Source organism: Cnephaeus nilssonii (genome assembly GCF_951640355.1).
Source record: "Cnephaeus nilssonii genome assembly, chromosome: 10".
Taxonomy (NCBI): Eukaryota; Metazoa; Chordata; class Mammalia; order Chiroptera; family Vespertilionidae; genus Cnephaeus; species Cnephaeus nilssonii.
Window position 1 is genome coordinate 33,372,785 of NC_137081.1, and position 13,214 is coordinate 33,385,998.

Genomic DNA, 13,214 nt, shown 5'->3' on the forward strand with positions numbered 1-13,214 from the left:
CAGGCTGCGCAGCGAGGAGCCCCAAGCCTGGCGCGGGCGTCTCCGGGGTGACTCGCTGACCTGTTCGTTAGGACCCTGCCAGGAGGTGGCGTTCGGTTTCTGGAGTGTGTCCTTAACCAGACCTTGGTTTTGAATCATTGCAGACAAGTAACGGAGGCGGGAGTTTGAGCGACTATTCCTCCTCCGTTCCATCGACGCCCAGCACCAGCCAGAAAGAGCTGCGGATCGACGTCCCTCCCACTGCCAACACCCCGACGCCCGTCCGGAAGCAGTCCAAGCGCCGGTCCAACCTTTTCACCGTGAGTGTGATTTCAGAGATTCCCATTAGTAGTCGTCTGCCCACCAGGTGGTTCAGTGATATCTGTGGAATCCAAACTAAAGTACCATATTTTCCGGCGTATAAGACGACTTTTTAACCCAGGAAAATCTTCTATACCCCCATTCGTCTTATACGCCGGAAAATAAGGTAATGAGACTAACATTGATTTCCGTGGAAGTCTGAGAAAATTATGGGATGCAAAGATTTAGATATTGAGCAAAGTGGGAATTTCTTGGTGTGCAGGTAGTTCTGATCCATGTGTCAAAGTGAAGGGTGAGCTCAGGCCCTGGCTGGTTGTGGCTCAGTTGGTTGGAGCGTCGTCCTGGACACCGCAGGGTTACAGGTTCAGTCCCTGGTCAGGTCAGGGTGTGAACAGAAGATAGTGTTCTCTCTCACATTGAGGTCTGCCTGTCTCTCTCTCTCTCTCTCTCTCTCTCTCTCTCTCTCTCTCTCTTTCTCTTTCTCCCTCCCATCCTTCCTCCTTCCCCTCCCTTTCCGTCTCTCTAAAATCAATAAGAATATTTTTAAAAAGAAAGGGGTTTGTGTAAAGATTATCTGTGATCCTGTGACTCTCTTGGTCTCTAGCTAGAGACTGGTCACGTTGGGATAAGAGAGATGACAGAACTGCCAAAATCCCCAGACGTGTGTGCCTGGCCTTTCCGGTGAGACAGAAAAGCCACCCCAGCCCACACACCCCTCCTCGGCCTGGCCTTTCCGGTGAGAGAGAAAAGCCACCCCAGCCCACACACCCCTCCTCGGCCTGCGTGCCCGAGGACTCGCCTCTCCTGGGTTGGAGGCTGGTGGCCATCGAGGCTGTCCACCTGGGCCTTCGTTCAGGTCCTTGTGGAGCCTTTCAAAACTGTAGCTCAGCTCTGGCGCTGAGGCTTCGGAAGGCGGACTCTGTGCTGGTGTAGCTTTCCGAAGCTCCCGGGGTGGTTGGGGTGCAGAGGACCCCTAACTGCAGAAGCACTCCTCCCTGTCTCTCCACACACCCAGCGACGGCACCCACCCGTCAGGCTCTGTGGGACGGTCCCTGGGCTGGAGGAGGACCTGGTCCCTCCGAGACGGGTCTGTGCATGCGTTCCGTGTGCTTATCCACCATGCTTCCCAGCCGGCGGCTTTGCTCCCGGGGATGTTTGGAAATTCCTGGGGAAATTTTGAGTTGTCACCGCATGGGGGCTGGGACAGGGTTCCGCACTGCAGGCAGCTGCTCATGGGTGTGGTGGCGACCAGGATGCGGCCCAACGGCCTCCGCTGCGCAGGCCGACCCACTGCCAAGGGGCCGGCAGGCTCTGGTGTCCACGGTGCCCTGTTGAACAGTCTGACCTCCTTTGACTGGTCACTGGTGACTTGGGTGCAGAGAAGTCCAACGTGCGGTGTTCCCGGTCTCGAACTAAAGGAGGACTCCGCTGGGGTGGCCGGGGGCCTGTCGTCTGACCTGCGGGCCTGTGTGGAGGGGGCATTGATGTGTGACCCATCCCCCCACCCCCATGTGGGCAGTGCTTTTTCCACTGGACAGCGGTTACCGCCACAGTCAGTTGCTGGCAGCACACGCCTTTTCTTCGCTGTGCCCTGTGCCACGTGAGTTCCGACAGACGCTGCTGCGGGAGGGACAGACAGGACCAGACAGCGGGCTCGGATGCCAGCCTCCACTGCCAGCAGCTGTTGGACCTTGGGCAGGTTACTTCACCTCTCTGAGCTGGAAGCAGCAGCAGTTGTGAGGGGTGGGTCTGCGGGGAAGATGCAGAGACTTCAGGCACTGATTTCACTGTTTTCTCACGCCACTGACGTCATGAAGTGACTTCTGAGAGTGGAAAGCAGAGGTGGTTGTGGGACAGGTGAGGAGGGGGGTGGCTAGGTGTCTGCAGAAAACAGGTGACTGACACGCGTCACTGTGAGCGCATGAGTAAGCGGTTTCACTGTGAGCTTCAGGCGCACCGAGAGTGACGGTGGCAGCCGGGCCGCCCTCCCGGCTCTGTCGTGCACCCGCAGCACTTGCGGACACCAGGTCGGGGACTTGGGGCTGAGAAGGAGCCACCTTACAGAACAGGCTGTGCCTCGCTCTCGGCTCGGTGAACTTGAGGAACCTCACTTGCTGAAGATGCGGAGAGGGTGGGCTTTGGGCGTGGACCAGAGCGTCTGCTGCACTTCTGCCCTCCCGTGCGGGCAGGGCTGGAGGAGAGACCGTCCTCCCGGCTCAGGAGAGTGTCCGGGGGCTGCGTTTCCTGGCCGCTGGCTTTAGTGTCTGTTCTAAGAACAATGAAGAGCCGGGCAGGACCTTTGAAAACCGGGCTGTGTAAGGAGAGCTCCAGCAGCCCCGTCCCCACAGGTGAAGGGTGGCCCTGGAATGTGCCCGAACATAGTATCCCGGACCCTGCCCACGGGGGAACTGACAAAAGAGGAAACCTGGAGGCAGGAAGATAATAGTAACTCCGTGAATGAAAAGTTAATAATAGTGTCTCAATAAATGAATATTTCCTTACCCTGTGCTGTCAGCAGAGCCTGCTGGTGCCTGGGGTCTGCAGAGTCTGCCCACATTCGAGAGAAAGTGGTTTAGAGAGAAGCGGGGGGCTCAGGGGCTCGGGGAGTGTCCATGGACACGCTACACACGTGTGGGCCCTGCACACAGGCACCCTGGACAGGCCAGGTGCCCCAGGTGCCAGAGCCCATGAAAACTCCTGTTCACCTTGCCTGGAAGTCTCCCTTCATTGGGTCACAGGGGAAGTCTGATACTGCAGAGGTCTGGCCCCGAAGCTGTGCTTTGTCATCGCTGTTCCCTTCCTCACTAAACGCTGGGAAGCTGTTTGCTTGTAACCATCAGACACAGAACCCAGCCGCACAGGGTGGTTCGCAGGCACAGGAGCGGGGGTCAGAAAGGAGCAGCGATGGCTTTGCCTCACGGCACTTAAGGAAGCAGCTAGAATCCCGGGTTTGACGTTGGACAGAGCGATGGCGATGATGGTGATGGTGACAGTGATGTGTCCGTATTTTTAAGTTGAAGAGCTTAGAAGTATTAACTCCACTAGATGTCAGTGTCATCCAGGGAATGAAAAGGAGGCAAATTATTTTGAAATTGCAGCAGTTAAGCCACTAAACTCATTGTTAGCAGTTTACACCTGTTCATAAACATGTGAAATCTCAGAGACTCTTCTTCCCTGGTAATTGTTGGTAATTATTGGCCTAAATTGGCCAAAAAAAAAAAATGTGTTTACATGACAGTGTGTAGTAGAACGGATGTGCCATATGCTGAACACTCTTAGCAAAAAGCCGTGCAGGCCGGGATGGCAGTTCCCAGGAGCAGGGACGCTGTCCACCTTTATCAGAGTGTTGGGAAGAGGCCGGGCGGATTGAGGGGTGCAAACATCATTCCACAGACACCGTGCTTATAAATTTGACAGCGTGGACCTGTCATGCATCGCTCTGAGCTCGATGTTTCTGTTTGCATATATACACCATTTTAAACGAAAATTAATCACATGCCCTTTTTACAAAATAGCAGAAACTAAAAACCTCTGCTGTGGTAGGAGATTACATGTTTCATTTGTGGTCGGAATTGTACTTTACTAATCAAAAACTAAATTATATATTATTTTGCTTAATTTTTTTTTAAAAAAAATTATTGTTTTGAGAAAAGGAAGGTTAAAAAGGCTATAGCCATTCAATTGCTGGTTCTGTATTAGGGGTTCTTAGTACTATTAGGGTAACATAGTAGCCCTGATGTATGTGTGGGTAAGATGTTTTCTTAGCAAGTATGTTCAGGCATGTAGGAATGGAAAGCACACACACACACTCACCGTGCTGTGTGCTCCTCCACGGCAAGCTGCTGCTTCGAGAAGTAAACAAGTCGTGAAAGTCGCAGCCCCCGCGTGTGTCCCCGCCTCGCTGTCCAGGGAGCAGCCCGCCTTGAACTTGGTGTTTACTGTCTGTATGCATGCTTTCATCTCACTTTACTGTGTCTGTCATTGTGCATGGCATTGCTTTGCCTCTCTTCGAGCATTGTCACAACGGTGTTACTTACATGGTATTTTTAAAAGCTCCCTGTATCATGCCAACACCGTTACACAGAGCCTTGCATGCCCCGTGACCAAAGATGGTGAGTACACGCTGCCCGGCTCATAGAAACTCACCGTAAAAATAAGGCAGCAGGACTGACCAGGTAAGAAGGATGGTGCGGATGGCCACCGCAGAGTCCCCGAGCCTCTGGTCACGCTGGGCTCGAGGGAGAGGAGGTTTCTGTTGGGCATGTGGGCTCTGCCACGAAGCTCCTGTCCCTGTGGCAGGCGGTTGATGGGGTTTTCGTATCCTGGCTTCTTCCATCCCATGGGAGAAAGTTGAACATTTCCGCAGAGAGGGAAGCGATAACGAGCTCATCGCCACCTCCCTTCCCTCTGTGTTCAGTGTCTGCCCAGGCTAGGCAGTCACTCTGGGCGTGTTGCCGGCCTTCCGTGGAGGGTGCACAAACTCTTGTTAGGTTTCTAGTTGTGCGTGTCAAGCAGCCGCACCGCAGTCACTCCCAGCACAGGCGGTGGGACCAGCGCTGCCGCGTAGCCGACAACTTCACAGAGCCATTGCAGCGGGAATGCAGGCTGTGCTCCTGGGGCTGTCGTCCCCGAGTTGGCGGCAAAACCGGGGACCGTCCTGGGGGTTGGTGTGTGTGGCAGTGTTTCTGTCCAGCGGGTCTGTGTTAGTGTAGTGGTCGGGCTTGTGCTCAGCGTGCTGCAGCAAACGTCACCGTGGGCTGAGATTCAGCAGACCCTCTGCCTGACCGCTTGCCACCACTCTCTCCTGGAAATTTTAGTTTTAGGGCTCTCACCAAAACGTTAGTTGTTGGGGAATTTACTGTCCGCTGTGTATTGGCCGTGCTTCACTCTCACGCATCCCGGAGAGTGTGATCCAACACGGACCGAGTGGGTCTCCTCAGTCCCGCCTCCCCCGGAACCTGAGCGTCCTGCTCCGAGCGACGGGGGCAGATGTGCTGCCTCGAGGGAGACGTTAATGTTTTCGTGTTTGTTTTGTTAATCATTCTGGTTAGTAGTGAGTAATGAAGATGGATTTCCAAATTTATAAGCTTCCCAAAGTACCTTTAATGATCTCTGTTGATTTAAATTTTTAAAAATTATCCCTGTGAGCATTGAGTCTTACTTTATAAGTAACAGGAAACCTCGAGTTCAGCTTTCCCGTGAATTGAGGCTTGGGAAGAAGAGAATGTGGGATTATTGCGTGGCTCTTACTGCACAGTATTAATTAGAGAAAAGTGAGTCCCTAACCCCTAGCTAAAATTCATGGCAAGGAACTGATAAATAGCTCCGTTTCCCTTCTCGCCCACAGGGATAAGCCTTCCGTTTTAGGTTCTCCTGCAGCTTTCTGTGTGTTGCTTGTTTCATTTCCTGTTCTGTCATTCCGGGCTTCGGCCGTCCCAGGAAGACCAGTGCGCAACGCCTGGCACGTGGGTGTTCCCTGAGTGGTCGTCGGGAAGCACGCTTTCTGATGAGCACCTGTGCCCGTGGGAGCCCCACCTCTGAGCTTACCTCAGGGAACCTTCTCCTACGTCCCAGGCAGCGCCCCTGACGCAGATCAGCACCCCCCACACACACCCCTTGGAAAGTGTGTGTCATTCCCTTGTCACGGCAGCACCGGTCACCACCGCGCCTGCTCATTTCATACATCATCTCAGATTTGAAAAGCACACGAAAATGTTTCTCCATTTTCAATATTGCGTGAGTAATGTTCCCATTGAAAAGTAATGGAGTGAAGTTGTCACTTGTCAGCACAGTTATTAAGGAGGACGAGTCTCAGATCTTTCTCTCATAATGAAATAAATCTGTCAGGGAACCATTGCGCTCCGACTTCCCCGTGCGGCCGAGAGCTGGAGATGTCGCCGAGGCGGTCCCCAATGTCCCCAGGTCCCGGCCACTTCAGGTGCGGCTCCCGGATTGGGCACCACCACCCTCCCCTCCCGTTGGTCTCCAGCTCCCGGGCTGTTTATGCACGGCAGGGAAACTGTCCCAGGAGCTCGGCAAACCAAGCTGCTCGTTTCTCCCCAAGTACTGACGTCTCATCAAAAAAGATATTTTCAACTTTTTCTTCCCACTTGTTATTTTTTTTGGGGGGGCGGGGGTGGATTATACACGAGTTTGACTTTGAATTTGCTGTTTCCTAACCATGCCGAGGCAATAAAAAGCATTAACGACACCTCGATATGAATCGAGCGTGTACCATCACATTGCACAGCTGAGCCGTTAATAGAATTTTTTTAATGCTTCCGATGTTAATTAAATGTGTGCATTTATGTCGCAGGGTTCCCCAACAAGCAGCCAGGAGCCCTTGTCTCCCCGGCTGGATTAGCGGCAGCTTCGGAATGTGTTTTCCTGTTGGGCGTTACTTTTCTATATGGTCCATTGGTTTCTAGTAATTGAATTTTGAACTCTTTAAAAAAGAATTAAAAGATAATTTTGCAGGGGAAAAGTTTAGAAAATTCTCTCTTTAAGATGACGCATCCGTGGAGACGAAAGAATCCACAGCCTGCTTCTGTGGTGCGTGTGCCGATGTCTGCGTACATACCCCCTCCCTGGCCTCCAAATACATGTTTGCAGAAAGTGCGCAATTCATGGGCAGACCTGGTGCCATCTGTGAGCCGCAGCCCCGGCCAAATGCTAACTTTATTTTCGTTTTGCAGTCTCGGAAAGGGAGTGACCCAGACAAAGAGAAGAAAGGCCTGGAGAGTCGTGCAGACAGCATCGGGAGCGGCCGAGCCATCCCAATTAAACAGGTACGCCGCTGCCCGTCCTTCCTTCCCTGCCGCGGAGACACACCTCCGTCTCTCCTGGCCGTGACGCTGGCTCGCGCGCCGAGGTTTGTTTGATGTGCTCTGTTGATGAATGTGGAAGTCACTCACTTGACATCAATTAGAAGAGGTTCCTGTGTGTATTAAAATAGGATCATTAGAATAAGAAGAGGGAAAATGTGACAACAGACCTAATGAAGTGCGGTCTGCCCGCCTGCATATGGAGCGCGTCCCGGGCTGAGCTGGCTTCAAAGGCCGCCTTTGTAGCTGGGCTTTGATTGGGCCGCCGGCCGCCGGTCGACGGGGGTAAATCAGATCTCCGCACAAGAGCCCCTTGTGAGCCCGGGAATAGCCCGACGTGGCCCTAATTTGCTCTCGCAGACGGACATCTGAACACCGTTTCAGGCTAGTTTGTAACAACGAGGCAATTAGTTGTGATAATCATAGCCGGTGTGTCAGCTGTGCGCTCTTGTTTGTAATTTGCTAATGAAGGAATTGTAACTTTGATTAGGTTCGGTTTCATTTAGACCTTATTATATAAAGGAACATTTACAGCTGTAATGGGGGGCCTTAATTAAACTTCCTCATTACACAAGAGGACTGAATGCGAGCATTTGTTTTGGCCCAGGTTGCTAGCCTGGATAGGTTTTCATTAGCCCAGAAACCAGACACCAAATTGCTTTATGTCGCAAGTAGAACGGGCCTTCACATGACATCTTTTGCTGCTGTATTTCCAAGGAAAATGAAGAGTTTAACCCGGTGCTGTGGCTTCTGGAAATGCCATTTTTTAGTTGGTTAAAGAAGGCCAGTTGGTTCTTAGTGCATTCCGCCTGAACGGGGAAAGCCCGTGGGCAGGATGCCGGCCCTGCCTCCCATGGACTTCGCTGTGACCACGATGACCCTCTGGGCGGCCGTTCTCCACCAACCCCTTCTGCCCGCACCTTGGCGGTTCTCTGCAGCTATAGGAACCTGTGTTGGCACTGGCCACCCTTAAAGGGCCCGAGTCTTTGGGAATGTAGCCGTAGCTGCTATGGACGAGGAACAGGTTAGATGTGGGCAGGGGGGGGGGGTTGTTTAGCACCGTGTCATGGGGGGACCAGAGCAGGGAGGCCGCAGGGTTCCTCACAAGACACGTTCACAGCCTGGCCAACAACAGTGTGGACTGGTATGGGGCCCCATTAAGAAAAACCCACTTCCGTCCCCTTTGCTGGTGGGTGTGTTCCCTCTCGCGGTTCCCTCCCTGGGGAGGTCCACGCACACTTACTCTTTCTCGGTGTGTTCGTCTATAAACCCAGCTCTCTGCATGACGTAATGGTAATGTGTGATTTTTATGCTGTTGATACTGTTTTAGCTAGAATTATAAAAACCTTTTGCCCTCTTACTCTCATTCGGTAATTGGTTCTGGGGACATTAGAACTTCATACTAGACTGTTCCCTTCATTCACGCCTGCTGTCAACGAGGGCGGCTGCTCAGGCCAGGCAGGCCCTGGGTCCCGGAGTCGCTCACTGGGGACCTGCTCCTCCTCGGAGGCTTGGTGTCCAGTCTGTGTGAGGAAGGACGTCAACCCTGAAGTGTAAACTGAGCCAATCCTTGGAAGCCTTTTAATTGCGAATGTTCAAAATAATCTTGTGGCCCCCGGGCGGCTTAGCTCAGCGGACAGAGCGTCCGCCTGCGGCCCCAGGGTCCCGGGTTCGGGTCCCTCCGCGCCCAGGTTGCGTGCAGGTCCAAAAACAAAAACAAAATAACCTTGTGGACGTCTAAGTCAGGTCTGCATTCCCGGTGAGTCGTGCACAGGATTCCTTGTTCTTTGCAGCCACCACCCTCCCTCCCCCCCCCCACACACACACACTCCCCCCACATGCTGTGTCCACGGGTGAGCTCATCCTGGAGACCCACACCTGATAGGATGTCCAGCCTCAGGGTCTGCATCTGTGACGGGGCGCTGGACCAGATCCAAGGCCCTTGAAACACTGGCATGTGGAGATTCCAGAGAGAATTTTTTAATTCCAGCAAGTCTGGATCTTCGAATCATCATGCTCGGCACCTGCCGGCGCCTCTCTGTGGGCCCCCCAGGTGGTGTGGGTATGTGGACGGTTGTGTAGATTTATCTCACACGCTTGTGTGTCCGTGTTTATAAAGGTGCCGAGATCATTAGCAAAAGTCTGATTTCCTCCCCCGCTCCCCTCCCCCACCGAGGGTTGACTTCAACTGGCCGAAAGGAAGGGAGAGGGTTGAGAGGAAGGAGCCTGAGGGGCATTGCTGACACCAGCATGTTCCAGACACCTGACAGACCTGTTTGTTGAATAAAGGACAGTTAAATTAGTGTTTATTATTATTCTACTAGAGGGCCAGTGCACGAAATTCATGCACTGGGGCGGGGGGGTTCCTTAGCCCAGCCTGTGCCCTCTCAGTGTGGGACCCCTTGGGGGATGTCTGCCTGCCGGCTTAGGCCTGATCTCCCCAGGGATCGGGCCTAAGCCGGCAGGTGGACATCCCTCTCGCAGTCCTGGACCCCTCGCTCCTTACCACCTGCCTGCAGCAGAGGCGGGAAAAGCTCCCGCCACTGCTGCTGTGCTCACCAGCCTTGAGCCCGGCTTCTGGCTGAGCAGCACTCGTTCTGTGGAAGCACACTGACCACCAGGGGGCAGCTCCTGCAGTGAGCATCTGCCCCCTGGTGGTCAGTGCGCGTCATAGCGACCGGTCGTTCTGCTGGTCCTTCCACTGGTCGGTCGATTTGCATATTAGGATTTTATTATATAGGATGAAGCACTTTGCATACAGCATCCCATTGAGTTCCAAACATGGCCATGCTGGGGTGGCTGTGTTTTCCTTATTTTACATTAAGCCCAGGGAGCATAAGATGCGGTCAGGATGGGGCCTGGCCCTTCCAGCCTCTCCACTGCCTGGCAAGGAGCCTTCAGAAAGCAACCCCGTGTGTAACATGTGTGACCTTGACCTCGGACAGAGTACCTGTGCTTGCGTAGGAGAAACTTCTCAGACTGCACCTGCAGGGCCGAGTTTCCCCAGGGACAGCACAGGGGCGCTCGTGGCTCTCGGGGGGAGCAGCCATTCAACCATTGGGAAGCTTCTGCCACAGGCATGTTCCGTCCTTCTCACCAGAAGCACGGCGCTTTGTGTCCGCACTCAGCCCTCGCTCCAGCCCTGCCCTGCGTGCTGGGCACCCCCTTCCCCCGCTCACACCCTTGGGAACCTCCACGACCTTCTTGGGGCCAGTCATGGTACTGGCTGGGGCAGGCCAGTGTCTGATTGCGGCCGTCTTTGTGCCCCTCCCCACGGGGACCTTGTACCGATGGGTTGGGACACAGACAAGGCCGTCTTGAGCACGCTCCCACCTGACTCATCCTACAGACGGTCCGTGTTCCGGTGAATTACATCACTCACGCCTCACAGCCTGTTCACGGTGAGGACGGAGGCTCTTCCCCAGGTGGGAGCCAGCAGGGTCACGGCCGGCAGGGATCTCCTCTCTCCCTTGTTCCCGGGGAAGGGCTGCTCATCAAGAATATGACTTATTTTCTGCAAAATAACTTCATTTCCTGAGGACCTGGGCCCACCTCCCCCTTTTTTGTCCTTCCTGAGGCCTTAGAGGAGATTTGGTTCAGAGAGTGTCTTCTTGCTTTCCTAATAAGATAAGTCTACTGGAATAAAAATTAAAAAGCAAAGCAAGGAAAAGAGAAAGCCAGAGGCCCGGCTCGGCGGCGAGTGGCCTGTCACGTATGAATTTTTCATTGCTGTGGAGAGTTGTACATACATAATCACTTGATTGCAGTGGGAGTTGGGGAGCTCCTATGGTGTCATTTGCATAAATCTTGTTAAGTCAATGGCAGTTAATGAAGTACAAATGAGCCCGGAGAAGGTGACATGCAAATCATGGGTGGCAGATGGGAGGTCTGTTTGGGGGACGGCAGCTGTGTGCTCTCCTTTCTTTCCTTCCCTTTCGCATTTTTTAATCTCTATATTACAGGACAGATCTGCAGCCCGGGCCCTGGCCTCACCCCCTACCCCGCAGACTCCCGGCCAGAGCCAGGCCCCGTGACGCTCGCTCCCTCCCTCCAAAAAACAGACCCAGCGGCCTCGCCTCCCCTCGCCCACACTTACTAACATGCGCTCCAGTATATTTGCATTTCTAAGATCTTGATCAGTGTGTCTTGTCATGCTTACACAACGGAAAAAAACAATCTATAGTTCACATTTGCTGCGGACCAGTAAAACACCACTGAATCTTGAGGCAGGATGTTGTCTTGTGAGATTTTAGTGAAAATGAGCAAAAAAGACTCTTTGCTTTATTTTTTTAAATACATTTTTATTGATTTCAGAGAGGAAGGAGAGGGAGAGATAGATAGAAATATCAATGATGAGAGGGAATCACTGATCAGCTGCCTCCTGCATGCCCACAACCCGGGCATGTGCCCTGACCTGGAATCAAACGTGACCTCCTGGTTCATAGGTCGACGCTCAGTCACTGAGCCACGCTGGCCGGGCTCTTTGCTTTATTATGTGTCTGTTACTTTGTTTCTGTTTGGGAGCCTGTTCTTCCTTAAGACAAGCCACGTTCCTCGTCGGGCCACGCGGGCTGGTCCGGCCCGGGGTGGGTGTGGAGCGGGGGTACGGGAAGGGCCTGGGGCCGCCCTGTGAAGGAGGCTGCAGCGAAGACCCTCCCGAGTGCAGCTCCCTCGGAGGCACCCACAGGCCTGATCAGCATGGCCAGTGCGTCCCGTGCCCGGCAGCTTGTTTTTTAAAGATTTAAGTGCTAACGGGACTCACAGAGAACTTTTAGAGATTTATGGACAAAACACTATCAGCTTACTGCTTTTGGAAATTTTTAAATTTATTTCATGAATTGGTCGATAATTCGAGAGAAGCGTGTCTGCATTGCCGTTGACAACATTCAGGTGAAGAGGTGTGTGTGGCGAGACTTGAGCTGTGCTGTCAACCAGGATGGTCACTTGGGTCACCCGCTCTTCGGTTCTGGCTTTGCCGAGTCAAGCCAGGGCGTACTTCCTGGGTCCTGGGGCCTCGAGGTTCTGTGGGGACCTGGTGAGCATCTCATGTTCATGATGCCCCATGATACAGCACAGGCACCCACCGGCTTCCCAAGGTTTGTCAGAGTCTTAATTTTGACCTTGAACCCGGATGTTGTGGCCACCTCCAGTGGCGGTCCACGAGAGCAAAGGTTTTTCAACAACCGCCTGCATCCCCGGGACAGCCCTTCCCAGGCCGGGGAGGAAGAGCAGCGGTGGAACTTCCCGAAGCACTCGCCACCCACCGTCCTGTGAACTGTTTTGAAGTTGTGCGCAGTTTCGATTCTCAGTTGAGCAGAAAGAAGCAATTGTCCATTAAGTGAAAGGAACCTCTGGAGTTAATCCCCTCGGCCTGCCTGCCGCAGGCCGCTGACCTGCGCTGCCTGGAACCTGGGCTCAAGGCGAGGGCTGGATTGTGTGGCGTCGGCAGAAGAAAAGCCACCTAATGACACTCACTCGCACGTCTCCTGAAAGTTTGACGCTGCTCACAGCTGGTTGGTCGACTGCTCAATGTCATGTGCTTTCAAATTCTAATACCCAGCTGAAACTTGGAGATGGGGAGAGAAAGACGGGGTGGGGTGCTCTTCTTTGTCTGGGGCACACGGGAGAGTTAATGCTGCAGGTGCCGTGCCTTCTGCCCCGCATCTGTGGAGGGATCATGACGAGGGCTCCTGTGTACTGAGCCTGAGCACAGAGGAGCCAGGTGAGCAGAAGGCGCCCTGGGAATAGGCTGTCCACCCATGTGGCAAATCGGCTCTGCCCGGGCACCGGGGGCCCATTTAGAGCCCCAGAAGCAGGTAATTTGCTGACGTGGCCCCCAGTGCCCCGAGAGCTCATTTACCTCACTTGGGTGAGCAACTCCCTGAGAGCATTGCGGCCAGCCTGGTGCAGGCCAGACGCTCAGCCAATTACGGTTATTAATTGAGTGGGTCAGGTGGGTGCCTCACAAGCCTTTAATTCGATTCCTCAAATCTCCTACGGTCGTCGGCCAAACAGTGGAGGATATCTGGATGCTTCCATGGGAATTTACAGTTGTCCGTCTATGGACGAGGAGGGCACGGCCTCCCCCGT

At 53.6% G+C, this 13,214-nt stretch overlaps 1 protein-coding gene across 3 annotated transcripts in view; it reads left to right on the forward strand.

The window, feature by feature from the left end:
• The window catches only part of AGAP1 (ArfGAP with GTPase domain, ankyrin repeat and PH domain 1), a 413,559-nt gene that overhangs the window by 200,439 nt on the left and 199,906 nt on the right, over positions 1-13,214 (forward strand). For all 3 annotated transcript variants that reach the window (XM_079783223.1, XM_079783222.1, XM_079783221.1), the window contains exons 8-9: positions 144-299; positions 6,996-7,088. In XM_079783223.1, coding sequence (XP_079639349.1) covers positions 144-299; positions 6,996-7,088 — 249 coding nt within the window. The remainder of the gene's footprint in view (positions 1-143; positions 300-6,995; positions 7,089-13,214) is intronic.